This window comes from Microtus ochrogaster, linkage group LG2, assembly GCF_000317375.1.
Source record: "Microtus ochrogaster isolate Prairie Vole_2 linkage group LG2, MicOch1.0, whole genome shotgun sequence".
Lineage (NCBI taxonomy): Eukaryota > Metazoa > Chordata > Mammalia > Rodentia > Cricetidae > Microtus > Microtus ochrogaster.
The window spans coordinates 33,613,344-33,629,299 of record NC_022028.1 but is presented as its reverse complement, the minus strand read 5'-3'; the positions used below and the strand labels follow the sequence as shown (position 1 = coordinate 33,629,299).

General features: G+C 54.2%; 1 protein-coding gene across 2 annotated transcripts in view; it reads left to right on the top strand.

Annotated features, from left to right (window-relative positions):
• Positions 1-387: 387 nt before the first annotated feature.
• Positions 388-15,956, top strand: part of Unc5b (unc-5 netrin receptor B) — a 67,747-nt gene continuing 52,178 nt past the window's right edge. For both annotated transcript variants that reach the window (XM_005360079.3, XM_005360078.3), the window contains exon 1: positions 388-479. In XM_005360079.3, coding sequence (XP_005360136.1) covers positions 401-479 — 79 coding nt within the window. In that variant the 5' untranslated portion in view covers positions 388-400. The remainder of the gene's footprint in view (positions 480-15,956) is intronic.

Genomic DNA, 15,956 nt, shown 5'->3' with positions numbered 1-15,956 from the left:
GCGGCGGGGAGGGCGAGGAGCCGCTGGGAGCCGCTGGGCGCGGAGAGGAGCGCGCACCCCACTCGGCCAGACTTCGCGGCGCGGCCGCTGCGAGCGCCGCTGAGCGCACTCTGCTGGGTTCGTGCAACTTCGGAGCAGGGCGCGGAGCGCGCTCGCCGCGGGAGATCGCGGAAAGGGCGCACAAGCGCCCGGATCCCTAGCGGCGTCCGACTCCCGGAGCGCTCCGTGCAGCCGGGCGGTTTCCCGGCGCAGCGTGGCTGCCGCTGCGCCCACGGAGTGCACGGGCTGGCGCTGCCGGGCGCCTGCGAGGACGGCGAGGCGGCGGCGAAGGCGAAGGCGGCGAGGCTGGGGCCCGGGAAAGAGCCCCGAGGGAGAGGCGCCCGGGCCGGGCGACAGGAGCATGAGGGCCCGGAGCGGGACGCGGGGCGCGCTGCTGCTGGCGCTGCTGTTCTGCTGGGACCCGACACTGAGCCTAGCAGGTAGGATCAAGAGGGAGTGGGACGCAGGGATGCGAATCTGGCTAGTCCCAGCCTCTAACCGCAAGTTCGGGTGGTTCTTGGGGAGTCGCTGCGCTCCGGAGACGCGGTGGGCGCACCCAAGTTAAAAAACAGCTTCGGCGCCCGGGAGAGGGGGCGAAGCGTTGCCACCTGGGGTGCCACGTAAGCCCGAAACTCCCTGCTCCTGCCTCCAAGGGCTAGTTGCTTGGCCATAGAATGGGGTCTGATTCACTTCCAGGTGACCCCCGATTGCCACCGAAAAGCTGTAGCTACCTGGGCCGAATGTTTGTTCCGTGCCGTTTGCCTGCAACTTAAGTCCAAGTCCCGGCTCCCGTGGGCTCCCATGGGCAGCACGCGCAGCATTCTGCGGTTCAGAGGGAGAGAGCAGGATACTGAGGAGCCCTGGAAGCGCTTGTTCCCCTCCACCTTTGGGGAGACGAGGCCCGATGGCTTTAGCCTTTGAAGGGGGAGGGGCCGAGTCCTGCACACCCTGGTCTCCGGAGGTGCGGCGCGGTAGGGTTTGGAAGGGTTTCGTGGTTGGTGGATGTTTCTGAGTAAGTGTTGGCAGAGAGTGAAGGGACGTAATATCCCTTGCCGACTTTCCCCCAATTTTAAGTGGGTTATTGGCATTCTCAGGTGAGCCTCTAAACCGCACCTGGACGCAGCAAGATGCCCTAATAGGGTTTGGTGGATTCCTAAGTTTATAAAGTCCCCTAATCCTCCTCTCCCGCTGCGAACGTGGAAGTGTCTTGCTGCCTCTGCTGGGCGTTGCAAAGTGGGCTGCATCTTCCTTGGAAGGAAAAGTACACACTAGCGCTAGCTTCTCCGGTACCCAAGCAGGTGAACTGCCAGCAGGATGCCTTGACTCCCGAGGTTGGGTGGGAGGGAATGGGGGGGGGGCATCCTGTACAAAGGCCTCCCCTAAGCAAAGGCTTAGAATGAGCCAAGAAAACTGGCACTTTCGGCTTTCCCCATCCCACCTTCCTCAACGATGCTGACTTCTGCTCTCCCCTCCTCCCCACCTCTCTTAAAGCGCTAAAGGTCCCTCCCCTGGAATTAATGGTTCCCATGGCTAGAGCTTGTTTTTAAGCACCCCCCCCCCCACACACACACACACTTTTTATTTTTCCCCAAGCCTTGTGCTGTAAAGTTACAACACTCGATCATTTGATCCGAGTTAATTATGATTTGGGCAGACTCGGGTATTTAAAGCAGTGTTTTGAAGTTGGAAGGTAATGATGGGGAAGGGGGAGGCAAGCTAAATGACCAGCCTTGTTTTAAAGGGTGCAGTTAGATGTGGGAGGTGCTGGATTGGGTGTTAGTTTCTGTCTAAGGCTGTGTGGGGTGATTGAAGGGTGGAGTGAAGTCTGTTTGGAAATGGCACATGGGTCAGGCTGCATCTTGGGAAACATATGAATATATTTATCAGCAGGGTAGTGGGTTCGAGAATAGATACCAAGGTTGCTGGGGTTGGGACTCCATCTGGAGGAAAATAGGACCGGTGAACCTGGAGTTCTCTGGGTGGGTGGGCTGGGCCAGGAATGCTGGAGATGGCCTGCTTTTTCTGCCTAACAAAGCATTCAGCCCCCATCTTCCCCGGAAGAAACCCCAGGCCCAGAGCTTTGATGGATTTGGGCATGAACAGTGCCCAGTCAGAAATGGCCTCTAATACCCAGCTTTGATTTCTCGCGAGCGAGCAGAAACGGTGTTGGAATTGGGCTCATTACATAGCACGGCGGGCGCCTCCTGCCCACCAGCCTGGAGCAGGGCCAGCTGCTGGGGTCCGCCTGCAGCCTTCCTTTGCCCAGAATATGCTGCCCTTAGGAACCTACCTTCTGGAACACGCCTCTTCTCACACAGCCACGGGCATGAGGCGTTTTTCTACCAGAATACTCTTCAGGTTTTTCCAGTGTCTCCCTCCTGATCCCATTTCACTGATGAGGAAAAACAAGGCTAGAATGTAGGCCTTCCCCACATCTTGTCTGCACTTCACACCAATTTTGGACTAGTATGCTGGCCTGCTTTATGTCAGCTAGACCAACTTCAGCTACAGCGGGCTTCTTCCACACTTCCTTCTGGCTGCCATGAGATAGATTGATGAGGCAGGAGTGATTACAGGGACGGCTCCAAAGTAGCGGGCACTTCCCTCTGCTCCGCTTGCCTCCTGAGACTATGACAGGCAACTCCTTGAGAGTGCAGAGAATTTTTGTTTTTAAGCATTAAGCTCTCGATGATAGAAGAATCAAAACCAGACCTCATCTAGAACCTCAGACCCTTGGGAAGATGCCAACCAGCAAGTGACTGGCTGGGAGCCGCTACTTCAAAAGCACTGGCTGGTCCTGGGAGTCTCCTTCCACCCCACCCTACCCCACCCCACCCAGCCCTTCCCAGGCCTCTGGCTGGGTTAGTGGAGAAGGAGCTCTTGATCATCTTTTAAAGGAGCAATTAAACTGGGAGTTTTCCTAGTGTCTGAGCTGCTGTTGCTTGTGTGGCTTGGTGCCTTACCCTAAGCTCCCGCCACACCACAACAAGCTCCCATCTTGCTTAAACAAATGAACCACTCAAATATCTTAATGGGCTTTCTCATTAAAAGGTGGTGGTACCACTGCAGAGGAGGAATTTCTCCTGTAATGCCTCTGCTCTGGCCCACTCCTTTCCCTACCCAATGGGGAGTTCCATAGGACCCAACAGTTCCACATTTCTAACTGCTGGGGCCTCGAGAAAGGCGTTTGGAGTTGCCCAGGGTCACACTGGAACTCAGTAGAATTGGAGTTTGAACTCGGAGCTCAAGGGCCTGCCTCGGCTAGTGCTTCAGGCTCCTTGATCCTTCCACCCTCACCAGCAGGCTGGACAGCTTCCCTGGGGGCTCAGGATGCTGGATGAAGCTGAGGCCCCACATAAGTTGGATCACTTTGACAGTTGGTTTAGATTGGATTTGTAGCAGGAATGGAGAAAGAGAGTTGCTTGGGGAGCTTGAATCCTGCTTAACAGAACACAGCCTGACAAGGGTCAGGAATACGGCTCCAAGACCAGGTAGATGCTCACAAATGACACCAACCACAGGTACTGGTCTTAGCAAAATGTAGGTCATCGGCTAAGCTCCCTGGCCTACATGGTCAAAGGGCAGCCTTGTAGATGGCCACATTCATTTATAGAGTTGGGGACACTTTGGGAACCTGTGTTTCTGCCATGGTTTGCTTATGGAATCCTTATGTGAAGGGTATTATGCCATTCCTGTCTGTCAGAGCTAGGATGAGGTTTGGTTTCCCAAACCCCTCCCAGAGTCACCCCGATGTCTGTGGGATGTCCTGGACCTTGGGGGAACAAGCAGGGTGAGCTGTAGCCCTTCTATCCCAGGTGCTTGGACAGCAAGGTTGACTGAGTGAACAGTACTCAACCCTCAAGTATCCTGGGGAACCAGCAGGGTTTGGGGTAGAAAGGAGGCGAATTGGAGTCTGAAATCTGCAGGAAAGGCAAGGGCCTGGGTACCCGGCTGTGACTTGAGGTTGGGTGGTCATGAGCCTACCAGAGAAACTGCTGCCTAGGCAGATGGCCCCCAGGGGGAAGGGAGGGGAAAGGCTGCTGCCAGGCCTGAGCTGGCACTTCTACTGGCATCCTTCTCCAACGCCTCTCCACCAGCTTCCTAAACAGCTTCCACAAATGGAGTCATTAAAGCTGTGAAGGCAGAATGAACCCAAACAAGTGCAGGCTGTGCTTTTCCCCTCTCTTTTAAAGGGAATTTAAAAGTGCCATAATGAGAACCATTCAGGGAGAAGCATGTGTCCGAAGGCTCGGGAACCCTGCTCCGCTCCCGATTGGCTGGGTCCCGAAGTCTGTGCTGGAGCGCCACCTCCTGCCCTTTTGGAGCCTGTAATGGCACGGTGCCTGGGGGATTTTCCCCCTCGACCTGGGCGATTTTGGTGAGCTAGGGCAACAAGTGAGCCGTCCCCCAAACCCTCACCCAAGCCTTTTGAGAGAAGACTGGCACTCCGAAGCCGGCTGCCGGCTGTTCTCAGGGAGTTAGTTGACAGGCCAAATCTGGATCGTAGGATCTGGAGGCTGAGGATCGGAACTTCGCTGCAGCCCGGCGGGCAAACAAGCCCGGGCTGAGCTCCTTAAGCCACAGGTCCCCACCCCCCACGCGCCCTTCCTCTGGCTCCTGATCTTCCCGAGGCTAATGGCAGGGAAAACATTTGCTGAAGTGCAGGCATAAATCAGCTGCCTACCCTCTCCCTCCTTTTGTTTCCTTTTCCCTCCCAAAGCTCCAGGCTGCTGGGAGAGCTCCTATTTGTCCCCTTTTCTACAAAGCCGTCTGATTAGCGGCTCCGAAGATTGGGGGGTTGGATTCTGTACAGTCCGTCACCTGGTGTTGCTAAGTACCAACCACAGTGCACTAAAACCCTCCTGTTCCGTGTCCACCTCTCACCGTTCTCCCCAGTCAATATAATTGGTCCGAGTCTGCCCAGTCCTGGGAACTCAAAGTGCCACTTAACCATTGAGCACTGTGTCCCCCCCTCCTTACGGATGCCCCTCTTTCTCAGCTCCTCCAAGCTGCCCCTAGCGCATCGCAACTTCCCCCGCTCCAGCAAGGCGGGCCTGTGGGTGTGAGATTGTGCTGCACTGAGGAGTGTTTGTGAGAATGTGCAGTGGGAAGGTGGCAGGTGGAACCGTGTTTGGGGGAGGGGGAGGGGAAGGTGAGTGTTATGTCGGTCTTAGGTGTGGAGAGAGAGTGTGTGTGTGTGTGTGTGTGTGTGTGTGTGTGTGTGTGTGTAGGAGGAGGAGGAGGAGGACCAGAGTGTGCTATGGTTTCCACCTTTTGTATAGGAGGGTGTGGCGTGTGTGTGCATCAGTGTGTGGATGTTTGAGCACGGGGGGGGGGGTGTGCAATGTCATATGGGCATGGTTTCGTTTTGTTTGGGTATAAACAGGTGTGTGTGATGTAGGGACCATGAGTCATGAAAGGTCTGGGAAGCTCCATCCATTATGTCTCGCTGGGGATTCCTCTTCAGGACTGGACCTGCCATTTGCCCTGCAGCACTAGAAGACCTGGTGCCATCTTGCATCCTGCTGTGTGAAGGGTCTGGCCTGGGTGCTAGAATCTGCTGTTGGGACCCCTCCACCTCCTCCTCCAGCCCTAGTTCACCCGGAGCATTTTTGTGGGAGTGGATGGCCCTATTATGCCGTCTGCCCTCCGACCTGGCTGTGGCTCCTGCAAGCCCATTTCTCTCAGGAGGGTCTCTGAAGTTTTCCTGCGGAAGGAGCTTGCAGAGCTTCCTTGAGGGATACTGCATCTTGGACTGGGCTTGGGCATAGTCACAAACACAGGTGCTCTTCCCCATTGCTTGTGGCAGGCTGGTGATTGGCTCCCTGTTTTTCCTGTTTGTGCCCATGCTGAGAACTGCCACCATTCTAACTCTCGGATGCGGATGCAATACTTGGTGACAGGAGCCTCACACCCCCACCCCCTGTGCCTGGTACTTTATAATTTACAAAACCCTTTTCTGGGTATGCGTGCGAGAACCCCATTTGGGAGGTGGATGCTCTCTTGGGAAGCTGAGAGGCAGGACTGGGTCCAGATCACTCACTCACAGAGGCCTGAAACCCTGGCTCCCAAAGAAATCACTGTCTAAAGGGGGACCCTGATGTCCATTCCAGAGATCCTAAATGGTTCTTAAGAGTCTTGGATGCTGCAGAAAGACAACAGAGGAGGGCACAGCAGAAAGCTTCTCAAAGCCTGCGGACTTCCTAGAGGTGGTGATGAGCCAGGGTCCCAGCCAACACCATCCAGGTTTCCCTGGGACCCTTGAGGATGCCCCCGATGCCTCTGACTCATGGTAGAACCTGGGGCAGGGCGTTGGAATGGAAAGAATTCTTACATCGCTGCTCTCCGCGACTCTTGGAATTGGATAGAGCCTTGCAAGTAGGGATGGGATCCCATTGGGGCATTAGGGGAGAATTCCCTGCTTGCTGCCCTCACCCCCAAGTCCCAGTCTTCACATACCTCCTCCACAGAGGCCAGTTCCGAGGGCCCTATCTGCCAAGTAGGGGGCCTGGTGTGGCCAGTTAGGATTCTGAGGAGGCTAGCATAGCGCCCACCAGTCCCCAGGCTGCCATCTACTGGCTGACTGAACTGTGCCATGCCTCAGGTCCCTCATCTGTGAGATAGAGGTGTTTTGCAAATTGTGTGAGCATGTACCCCAAAGAAAGACTGTTGTGAGGTGCCTAGCGTGTGGTGACTATTCATACTGTCGTCCTGCTCAGAAAGAGAAGGGAGGTCTGGAGAAGGCAGGGAGCCACCGGACTCCGTGTCCCAGTACCTCCTGGCCTTGAACTTACTAAGACTCGGCCTTACTCTTCCTCTGTTCTATTACCCTGGACCACCTCTTTCCCCCTCTGGGTCAGGATTGGTTGATCTCCCTCCCTACCCGTGTGTGGAGTTTGGAAGAGGTAGATGGTAGATCTTTAGGGGCTATGGGGTTTTCTAGCGAGCAGTTAGCAGCAGACAGAGGTAGCCAAGATCCAGAGCCACTTCACTTCATTTGTGTTTATAGAGGCCCATCCAGAAAGTCAATTTATTGACTGGAAAGCCCATGTGTACATTATGCAGCCCTGAGTCTCGGTTGATCTGTCTCTGTTTCTTTTTCTCTCTCTGTCTGCCTGCCTATAAATTACCTTCTAGGACTTAAGTTCACTCTCCCCCGCTCTGTAGGCATCTCTTCTGGCCTCCAAGACAGAGAGCCCCGGATACTAGGGGCTCAGGAGACTGAAGGAGACAAGGGACCCTAACCAAACTTAACAGGGCTGGGGGTAAGGGGAGTCTACAGTGGTTCTAATGGGACAGCCAGCAGCCTGACTCTGGCCCTGGTCCGTTCACTTTCAGGAGTAAGGGAAGCTGATTGGTGGGGTAGACGTGAGGATTCCGGGCACACACTGGACACAGGAACGCCAGCTCAGCCCTACACTTGATACATATACCTGTTCCTAAGTCACCACTGTCATCGTTACTATGGGAATTAGAAACAACAGGAAATGCATGTTGGGCCTGCGGTCAGACTTCCTGAAGAAGGGAGAAGTGGCCCTGAAGGTCCAGCAGTTTGGGCTGTGGAGAGGAGGGGAGGCCTGGAGGGATTGTTTGTGTAGGGAGTGGAGGGAAGAATACCTCTACAGTCCCACAAGAAAGGCTCTGGTTTTACCTAGATCCAGATCTGTCCCAGAAGACTTCTGGGGCCTGGGGTCTCTGCTCAGCACTGAGAAAAGCGCCCAGGGCGGCCGAGCTAAAAGGATGTGATGGTGTCTGTTTCTGGGCCTGGTAGCTCAGCCTCTTGGTGCTCTGGGTTCTGTGAGACTAACCTGACAGTACGGCCTTCCCTGGTGAGCCACGTGACATAATCTGACACCAACTGGGGTCCTCTGGAGTCCTTTGCCTTTTCTCCTCTCCTCTCCTTGTCCCACTCCTTTGGAAGTGGGGGATGGGCCTTGCTCTCTCTCCTGTGTGACTGTGGGAGAACAGGGGACATAGCCCCTGGCGGCCGCATTCCCCCTTGGTGGGAGAGCTGGGGGTGGGTGGTAGGGAAAAGGATGTCTTTTCTGCTTTTGGTGGCCACTCTGCTGCCTGGTAGCTCAGAGGCTTCCTCAGTTCTGCTCACCCACTAGTTAGCAATCCCCAGAGGCCCCGGGTGGCGCCCGGAGGGGAGGCATTACTGGCGTCAAGGATGGAACTGAAGTGAAGTGGCTGGTAATGCTATCAGCGGCGCCTGGCTGCCCAGCCTGGGGCTCCAGCACCTAGCGGGAGATGCAGAGGACTATGCTGAGCTCGTGAGAAGTTGAGTCAGGAATGCCAGGAAAGTTGCTCCAAGCACCTTCAAGTCGTTTTGTGACGGGCAGAGGCAGAGCCAGCAGTGGTCTGGAGTGGGGCCTGTCCCAGGGAATAGCAACTTCCCACCCGTGTGGCTTCCCTTTCCTTGTTGCAGGGACTGGGAGGGTGATGAGTTAAAGTGACCAGGAGATGTGACGGGGCTGTCAGCCGTGATTACTAAGCGGCTGGGGGGCCTGGGTCTGGTTTTACTTCCTGGTATATCTTAGGACCAGCACAATGTCAGGTGCTCAGTAGCGGCAAAGTGAGACAGGGAGGAAGCTATGAACAGACGCCACTGGCCAGGAGGGAGCTCTGACTGCTGCCCGGCTGCCTGGATGAGTAACTGGAGATTGGGAGATTCCCGGTCCTCTGCTCACCGCCTCCCCTCTGCCTTGCCTGAGTACTTCCTCTACTCTTTCTGTCTTTACTAAGTGCTTACCAAGATCGGGCGCAGCAAGTGCTGTGTACTCAGAGGCCAGGGCCCTTGGGTAAGAAAGAATTTGTTCAATAAATCTAACGAAGCCAACAAGGAATTAACCAAGTTTTGCAGCTTGGTGTCCTGGTCCCCGCTGTGTGGGGAGAGAGCAGACTAGACACAAGCTGGGCTGTAAAATGTTTGCAGTTGATCAGGCATGGTGACACATACCTGTAACCCCAGTGCTCAGTAGGCAGAGGCCGGTATATCATAAGTTCGAGACCAATTCGGCCTACATAGCCAGTTCCAGGGCTCTACCTCTAAATAAAACAAACTTGTATCCCATTTGCATGCCCAAGCCCATTGATCACTGCTTGTAGCTGTGCAGAGTGCCCCTTGCATGGACATTGGCTCTGCTTGCCTGCAGCAGGTGCAGACTAAGCAGCATGTGGGGAGGCTCAGGGCCAGGGTTTGAGTCCAGGCCCAGCCTTCCGCAGCAATTGCCCCTAGCTTCTTGGCATGAGTGAGACCTAGTGAGGGTAGCAGATTTGGCTGCAGGGTCAGGCTGCCCAAGGCTGTCCGTGGCACATCCCAGCAGTACGATTCAAGAGCATTCCTAGGAGATAAATATCCCCAGGCCCTTGGCTGAGGCAAGCAAGATGCCTGGCTCAGCTACCACCCTCACAGCTGGTACCCACCGGCCCTTGCCAGGAGTCACAGGCTGGTCTGAACTCCTGTCTGGCAGCTTAGCAGCCAGGGCTGCTGTGCACAGTGACCCCTGCTGCAAATTTCATCTGGCCTCACATTTCCTTGCTTGCCAGCTGTACTTAGTTTGTCTCCTCTCACCCCTCCTCTTCTCCCTCACTCCCTCTTCTCTCTCTCTCTCTCTCTCTCTCTCTCTCTCTCTCTCTCTCTCTCTCTCTCACACACACACACACACACACACACACATACACACACACACACGAATAGCTGGGAAAACCTTGGGAGAAACTGGAAGCCTAATTCTAGTCTCAGTCCCAAAGCCAATCTGATGGGTAGCATTAAACAGTTTCTTGGCCTCTCTGTGCTTCCTCTAGTCAAATAAGCAGGGTTCATCCTGGAATCAGAAAACACAGGTTCAAGTCCTGGCTGCATATCTAAGTACAGTTCCCTGAGCTCTGGGGCTCTCCTGTCTGAAAGTGGCGGACCTGGTGGTTATTGGGAAGATTGCATATGATAAACAGAACCATTGAAAGGAGGGAGCCTACCCATAACTCCCTGTTCACCTTTCTTCTTCCTAGAAAGTGTAGCTTGACAGGCTGTATTGGACTGAAGGTGGAAGGGATCAGCTTAGGGAGTTCTGAGATTCTTTGCAGCCTTCTTGGATAAGACTCAAATTGGTCCGTGAAGTGACTTGTAGATCCCAGGGGTTATCTGTGATAGAGCCTGTATTATCTGAAGAATTTTCAGGAGCGTGGAAGCTTTGGCCCAAAGGCCAAGTCTCAGGGTGACTCACAGATAACATAGACCCTCCAGCCGCCTCAGTTCACAAATCCTGGAAGAGAAACAAGGGAACTGAGTTGGCCAAAGCCAAGCAAGCAACCAGCTCTGCATCTCCCAGAGGCCCATGCTAAGGAAACTGTTGTCTGAACCCCAGAAGCCTTGACTCAGGGAAGGTACTGTCCCAAAACCGGGACAGCAAGGAGGGCACCATGTTCCCTTCCTACATGGCTGGAACCTGCCTGCTAGCGAGTGGACCTTGGCTTCTTGCTGGGCCTGACTGGGCCATGACTACTGATCTGAATGACGAACGTTTGGGCCACTTTCCACACCTCTCCATGCCCCGATTCCCTGGCATGGACCCTGTGTTCATAGCAGAGGAGACCGGGTGCCATGTCAGGCCAGGTTAGTGTCAGCTCCAGCTTGGATGGCACGTGAGCTAGGGCACCATCTGCCATGCCCTGTAGAAGTTACATAAGCCTCTGCTGGCCACCCGTCTGTAGAAAACGGACAGGCAGACCTGTGTGTTTTGTTCCCTTCTGGTCTGCCATGGACCGGCCAGGCTGTCTAGAGCCTGAGACAGAGAGGTCAAGGCAGAGGATGCTGAGATTGGAAGGGTGCATGACGAGGGTCCTGCCATGTGGACTCCAGGAGGTTCACAAAGTGCCTACTGACTGCACACCTGACCACTGGGCACCACCTTACCACCCCAGTGCTGAAGTCTGTGGGGATGACACAGTCCCCTTCCCCTTTAGTTCCTGGGGTCACCCTGCTTCCTACCTTGGGTCAGATGCAAAGCATTTGTAAATTACTCTAACTCTCAGACAAAGAATGCATTTTGAGGGGGGCTGGGTTCTGGAATCCCCAGGATCCTTCAGTTGCCAGTGGTCTGCCATTGGCCAAGTGGATTTACTGTTTGCCCAGTTTCCCTATCTGAGATGCAGGACTAACATAGCCCTTTCAGACAGACCACCAAGGGCTGGATTCGATCAGGCATGTGGATGTCGGAGAACCCATCCCATAGTTGTGCTTATGATTGCTGTCTGGTTCCACTCTCTTTTATTTTTCTATGTGTATGGTGTATGTGTGTGTGATATATGCACACACGTGTACAGTTGTAATTGTTGCAAACATCCGCATACATGTGCAGGTGGAGGCCAGAGGGAGATGTCGGATGCTTACTGGTAGAGTCATGGATGCTGAGTGATGGGAAGGAACTGGAACTATCCTGAAGTGCAGACTTTCCAGTCTGCAGTCACCATGTAATGGGGTCTAAGGTAAAGTGCTTCAGACAGGTGGAATGATGGGGCTTTTCCAAAGCCGGCCCCAGCCTCAGGCAGCCCTTGGCCATTTAAGTACAGCCAGGGAGCACATGTTTACTAGGGTGTAGGTAGGGGTGCTATGTCAGGAGTATGCCAGCGGCATCCAGGAGAGATGGGGCTGAATACCCTTAGCGTGCCCGTGGTGTGGGCAAGGCAGGGACACTAAAGCCAATGGCTGGAAGACCATGCTCCAGCCTGAGAATCCTGCTTGGTAGTTAGTCAGTGAACCCTTGTAACAACTTGATGATGCTGTCCATACTGCCCAGGATCCTGTGACCTTATTGAGGAGGGGGCGTGGCTGAGAGTCTGCCTCTTCTGAAAGGACCACTGGCAGCCTCCCTGCTCGCTTCCCACCCTGATCACTATACCAGAGTTTTTGCCCACTGCCAGGATGCCCTGGTGTCTGCTGCAGAAAGAAACCAAACCAAATCCCCGTGTGCTCGGAGTCTCTCACGGTCACTTCCCCGACTTCCTTTCCAAGGCTCCTTCTAGGGAATTCTCACGTTTATGGTCCTAATAGAGCACATGAGAATGTCCCCTGGACTTGAGCAGGAACCAGAGTGAGAATCTGCTGTCCAAGTATGTCCTGAGGCAGAGGTGTGGCGGCATGGTCTACTGCATGCCTCCCAAGGCTTGTATTTTCGCCCTGCAATGTTTCTCCTTGTTTGGTCTAGGTATGTATTCCTGTGTGTGAAGCTGCCCAGGTGTGGGGAGGTCAGAGTACAGCCTGGGGTGTCACTTTCCAGGGACCACCTACCTATCTCTTTTTGAGACAGGTCTCTCGTTGGGCTGGAACTTACTTGCGTAGCAGATTAAGTCAATTGGCTCTAGGAATCCGCCTGTCTCTGCCTCCCCAGTGCTGAGATTACAAGGGTATGGAGATCAAACTCAAGGCAAGCCTTTTTCTGATTGAGCAGGACCCCCATCCTCCAACTGTAGGCTCAGAGAGGGCGTCCAGCAGAGTCAAGGCCATTGAGACTGGCTTCCAGGCCTTACCCCAAAGGTAGAATCAGGGATGACCTAAGCAAGCCAGGGGCCAAACTAGAAATTGATTTCACTTGTCTGTCCACTGAATGACCAGTGTCTCAGGCTGCTTTTCCTGAGCTGGAACCTCCTGAAGATGCTCCCCTAGCTTCTTCATGGGTACATGGGTCACCCTCGCTAACCCAATTATATTCTGCTCTCTTTCTTCATGTGACTGAGGGGTGGCCAGCTGGGACTATGTTTCCAACATGAGAGACTCTGGATCCCACCAAACTTCAGACTCCGGAGCCTTCCTTATCTAGCCCCATTCTGTCTGGGCTTTGTTGGTTTTGATAGTGTGAGAGAAAAGGTCACCCCCACTCTTCCCTCCCAAACTCAGGGAGCCATGAGGTGCCCTGGATGTGCCCCAGGCTTGCAGCATGGCCAGAACAGGTTGTTTACATAGAGAGCAACTGAGTGACCAGTGACCGAGACTTGATGCAAGGGGCTGCTGTTGGTGAAGACTGAGAAGACAGCAAGCTAGGGCACAGTGGGGCCATTGTCCCCTTAACCCTTTCAAAGCAGAGATGCCACATCCAAGCTGTGCACGTCTCTTTGAGCCTCAGTTTCTCTATCTGTTAGATGGAGGGCTCGCTTAGCCCCTTTCTTCTTGCAGTTGGACACTTTCTAGTGTCCCCATAGCCCAGTAGCCTGTAGGATTTCGTGGGTAGAGAGAACAGCTGTCATGCCCACTGGCCTCAAGTATTTCCTGCCATTTAAACATGGCAGGGTACCACCATGGGCACCCTGTGAATGTGAGCGGTGTTGACCAGAGTGTGGGTTCCATAGCTCATTTGTTTTCACATAAGGAAACCTGCCCCACTGTGAGGTGTTGGGACCCCAAGCTTGACCTGACTCCTTTTTTGTTCTGTGTGAGCTCCGATGTCCCCTCCTAGAAAGGTCCAAACCACCCATCAGGACTTGCTACCCCCTGAAGTTATCATGGATGTATACACAGAAGTTCTCTGCTTCATCAGACACCTACCTGGTGTCTCACTCTGCAGGGGCAGGGCTGTGTCCGTCCCAGAGCGGGCCTCAGTGAGCAGTTGATTGCAAAATGAATACTGTATCATTAGGGAGCCTCGGCCCCCCGAGTTTGCCCCAAGTTCACGCACCTGGCTTTCTCCACCGCGCTTCGCAGATCTAGGTCTGGCATAGACAACGGGACTTGGCAAGGCTCCAGGTGATTCTGGTTCTGTGATTCTCCAGCCTTGGCTGAACGGTGGGATCCTGGGGCACCCAGATCCACTCAGAGTTTCTGGCTTCAGTGACTGCAGGCTTGGACCTAAGAGCTCCTCCGTGGTTCTGTTATGCTAAGAAGGCAGAGGGCTGGGATCATGTATGCTCTGGCTCTCATACCCCATCCAAATTTTGCCTTTCTGGGGATGTCTTATGACCTTAGGCTATTCTTCTGTTCCACATAGCCAACAGTTCCCTGGAGGGGTAACCTCCTTGCCAAACCCTCCTTGGAAACTGGTACCCTGTCTGTCCCTCCCAAATAAATGCAAACTTCTGTCCAGGGCCCTGTTGCCCCTCTCCCAGCTCCTCTCAGAAACACTGATGGCTCTGGGCCCCAATACCCCCAGCACCTCCATTTTCTGGCATGACAGCTGAGCTATGTTGGAACCTGTCTCTTCTCCCCTGATAGCATGCAGTTTAAATAAGATCTTCATTTACCAGAAGTTCACACCACAGCTCATGTGTTATATGAGAAGCAGCAATCTCACGTTTGCCGGGGAAATGCTGTTCAGAGATGCGATGGAGGAGGGGACGGGAGGAGACGCCATCACCCAGAGGGTATGTGAGGAAGGAAGGACTCACGGAATCCGGGCTGGCAGCCCAGCCCTGGCCCTGGCAGTGCCAGGCTCCACTTGGCTCAGTGTGGGGCTCCTGGGGGAGGTGCCATGGCTCTGCGAGCTGACCTCAGGCTGCTGGAAGGCTTGGAGCCGGATGGGCGCATGATGTCACCACCACTTCCGCCAGTTGGCACTCCCAGTCATGTGTTGGGTCATTTACATGTCTTCAGTCAGTTAGGAAGGGACTCTTGGTGAGGATTTATTGGTTGCCTCTGCCTTCTTTAGAAGCCTTTGTTAGAAACCTAATAAGGAAGGCACTTGGTGACCATGAACAGACATAAGTCTCCACCCTGAGCCTCTTCTTAGCACTTCCCAGGCCGTACAGAAATGAGCTGCAGGGTACCTTCTGGGTTCCTGTAGTCTTCCAGCCAGGGTATAAGGTGGGCGATTTATGTAGAGGAAGAAACTGAGGCACTGGGAGCTTGAGCATCTTGGAAGCATGGCTGCAGTCTCACCTCAGGATTTGGCCTAGTTCTGTCCACACCTAGCCTGGGCTGACATGCAGGTTCCTACTATGTCTCTGAATGTGGTCTGGAATCTTTCATCTCCCAGAGCGTTAGTTTATTATAATGGCCAGTATGCTCTGTGACCTTGCGCTAGGGTGATGCCTCAGTTTCCCCGAAAGTAAACCAAGAGCTGGCTTTGGTTAACTTTCAGGAAAGTCAGACCTTCAGCCTTTCCTTGTAGGTTTTCGAGCATGCTCCACACCGAGGCGATGGGGGAAGAGGGTCCTGTGGTCACCCCATCGCAGGGTCCGTGGTACAGGCTGATGCACCTGTAATAAATATTGAGCTGACAGCTGTTAAGCCGCATCCCCAGCCTCTGAATAAATAAAAAGCTCCCTAGAATAACAGCCCGGAAAATGCTGGAGGTTCCTGCTAGCTCTCTCAATGTCCCTTCCACTGGCTAAACCTGTTTGCCTGGACTCCCACCCACTCCCATTGTCTTACCTCCCCCATGACTCCCCAGGCCTCTGTACATCACTTCAACCCCAAGGACAGCCACTGCCCTGTCCTGGTTCTGGATTCCTTGCTCCATTTAGCATCCAGATCTGCTAATGGGGGCCAGCTCTGCAACAGACAGTGACAGGCCGGCCAGATCCTCCTGGGGCTGCAGCACAGAGGAGATGCCCTCTAGCTCAGCCACCCATAGTCCCCAGCTACTGCCCCTGGCTGAGGTAACCAGGAAGTTAGAACCAAGGCCCCAGGTGGCCCCAGGATGCCCCAGAACACATGGGCACAGTCTGATGTTCTGTGAACAGTGTGTGTGTGTGTGTGTGTGTGTGTGTGTGAGAGAGAGAGAGAGAGAGAGAGAGAGAGTTGTTCTGTCCACAGGCATTCTTGTTACAGTGAGTTTCAGGTCTCAGGGCTCTGAGGTCCAGTACAGGAGCCATGGAATGTTAACACTGGAAAGCCCATTGTATAGCTAAGGATGCTGACGCTTCCAGCTGTAGGTGCTTCAGTATGCTAGCTCCAGGTTCACAGTGGCAGATCCTGGATTTGAATG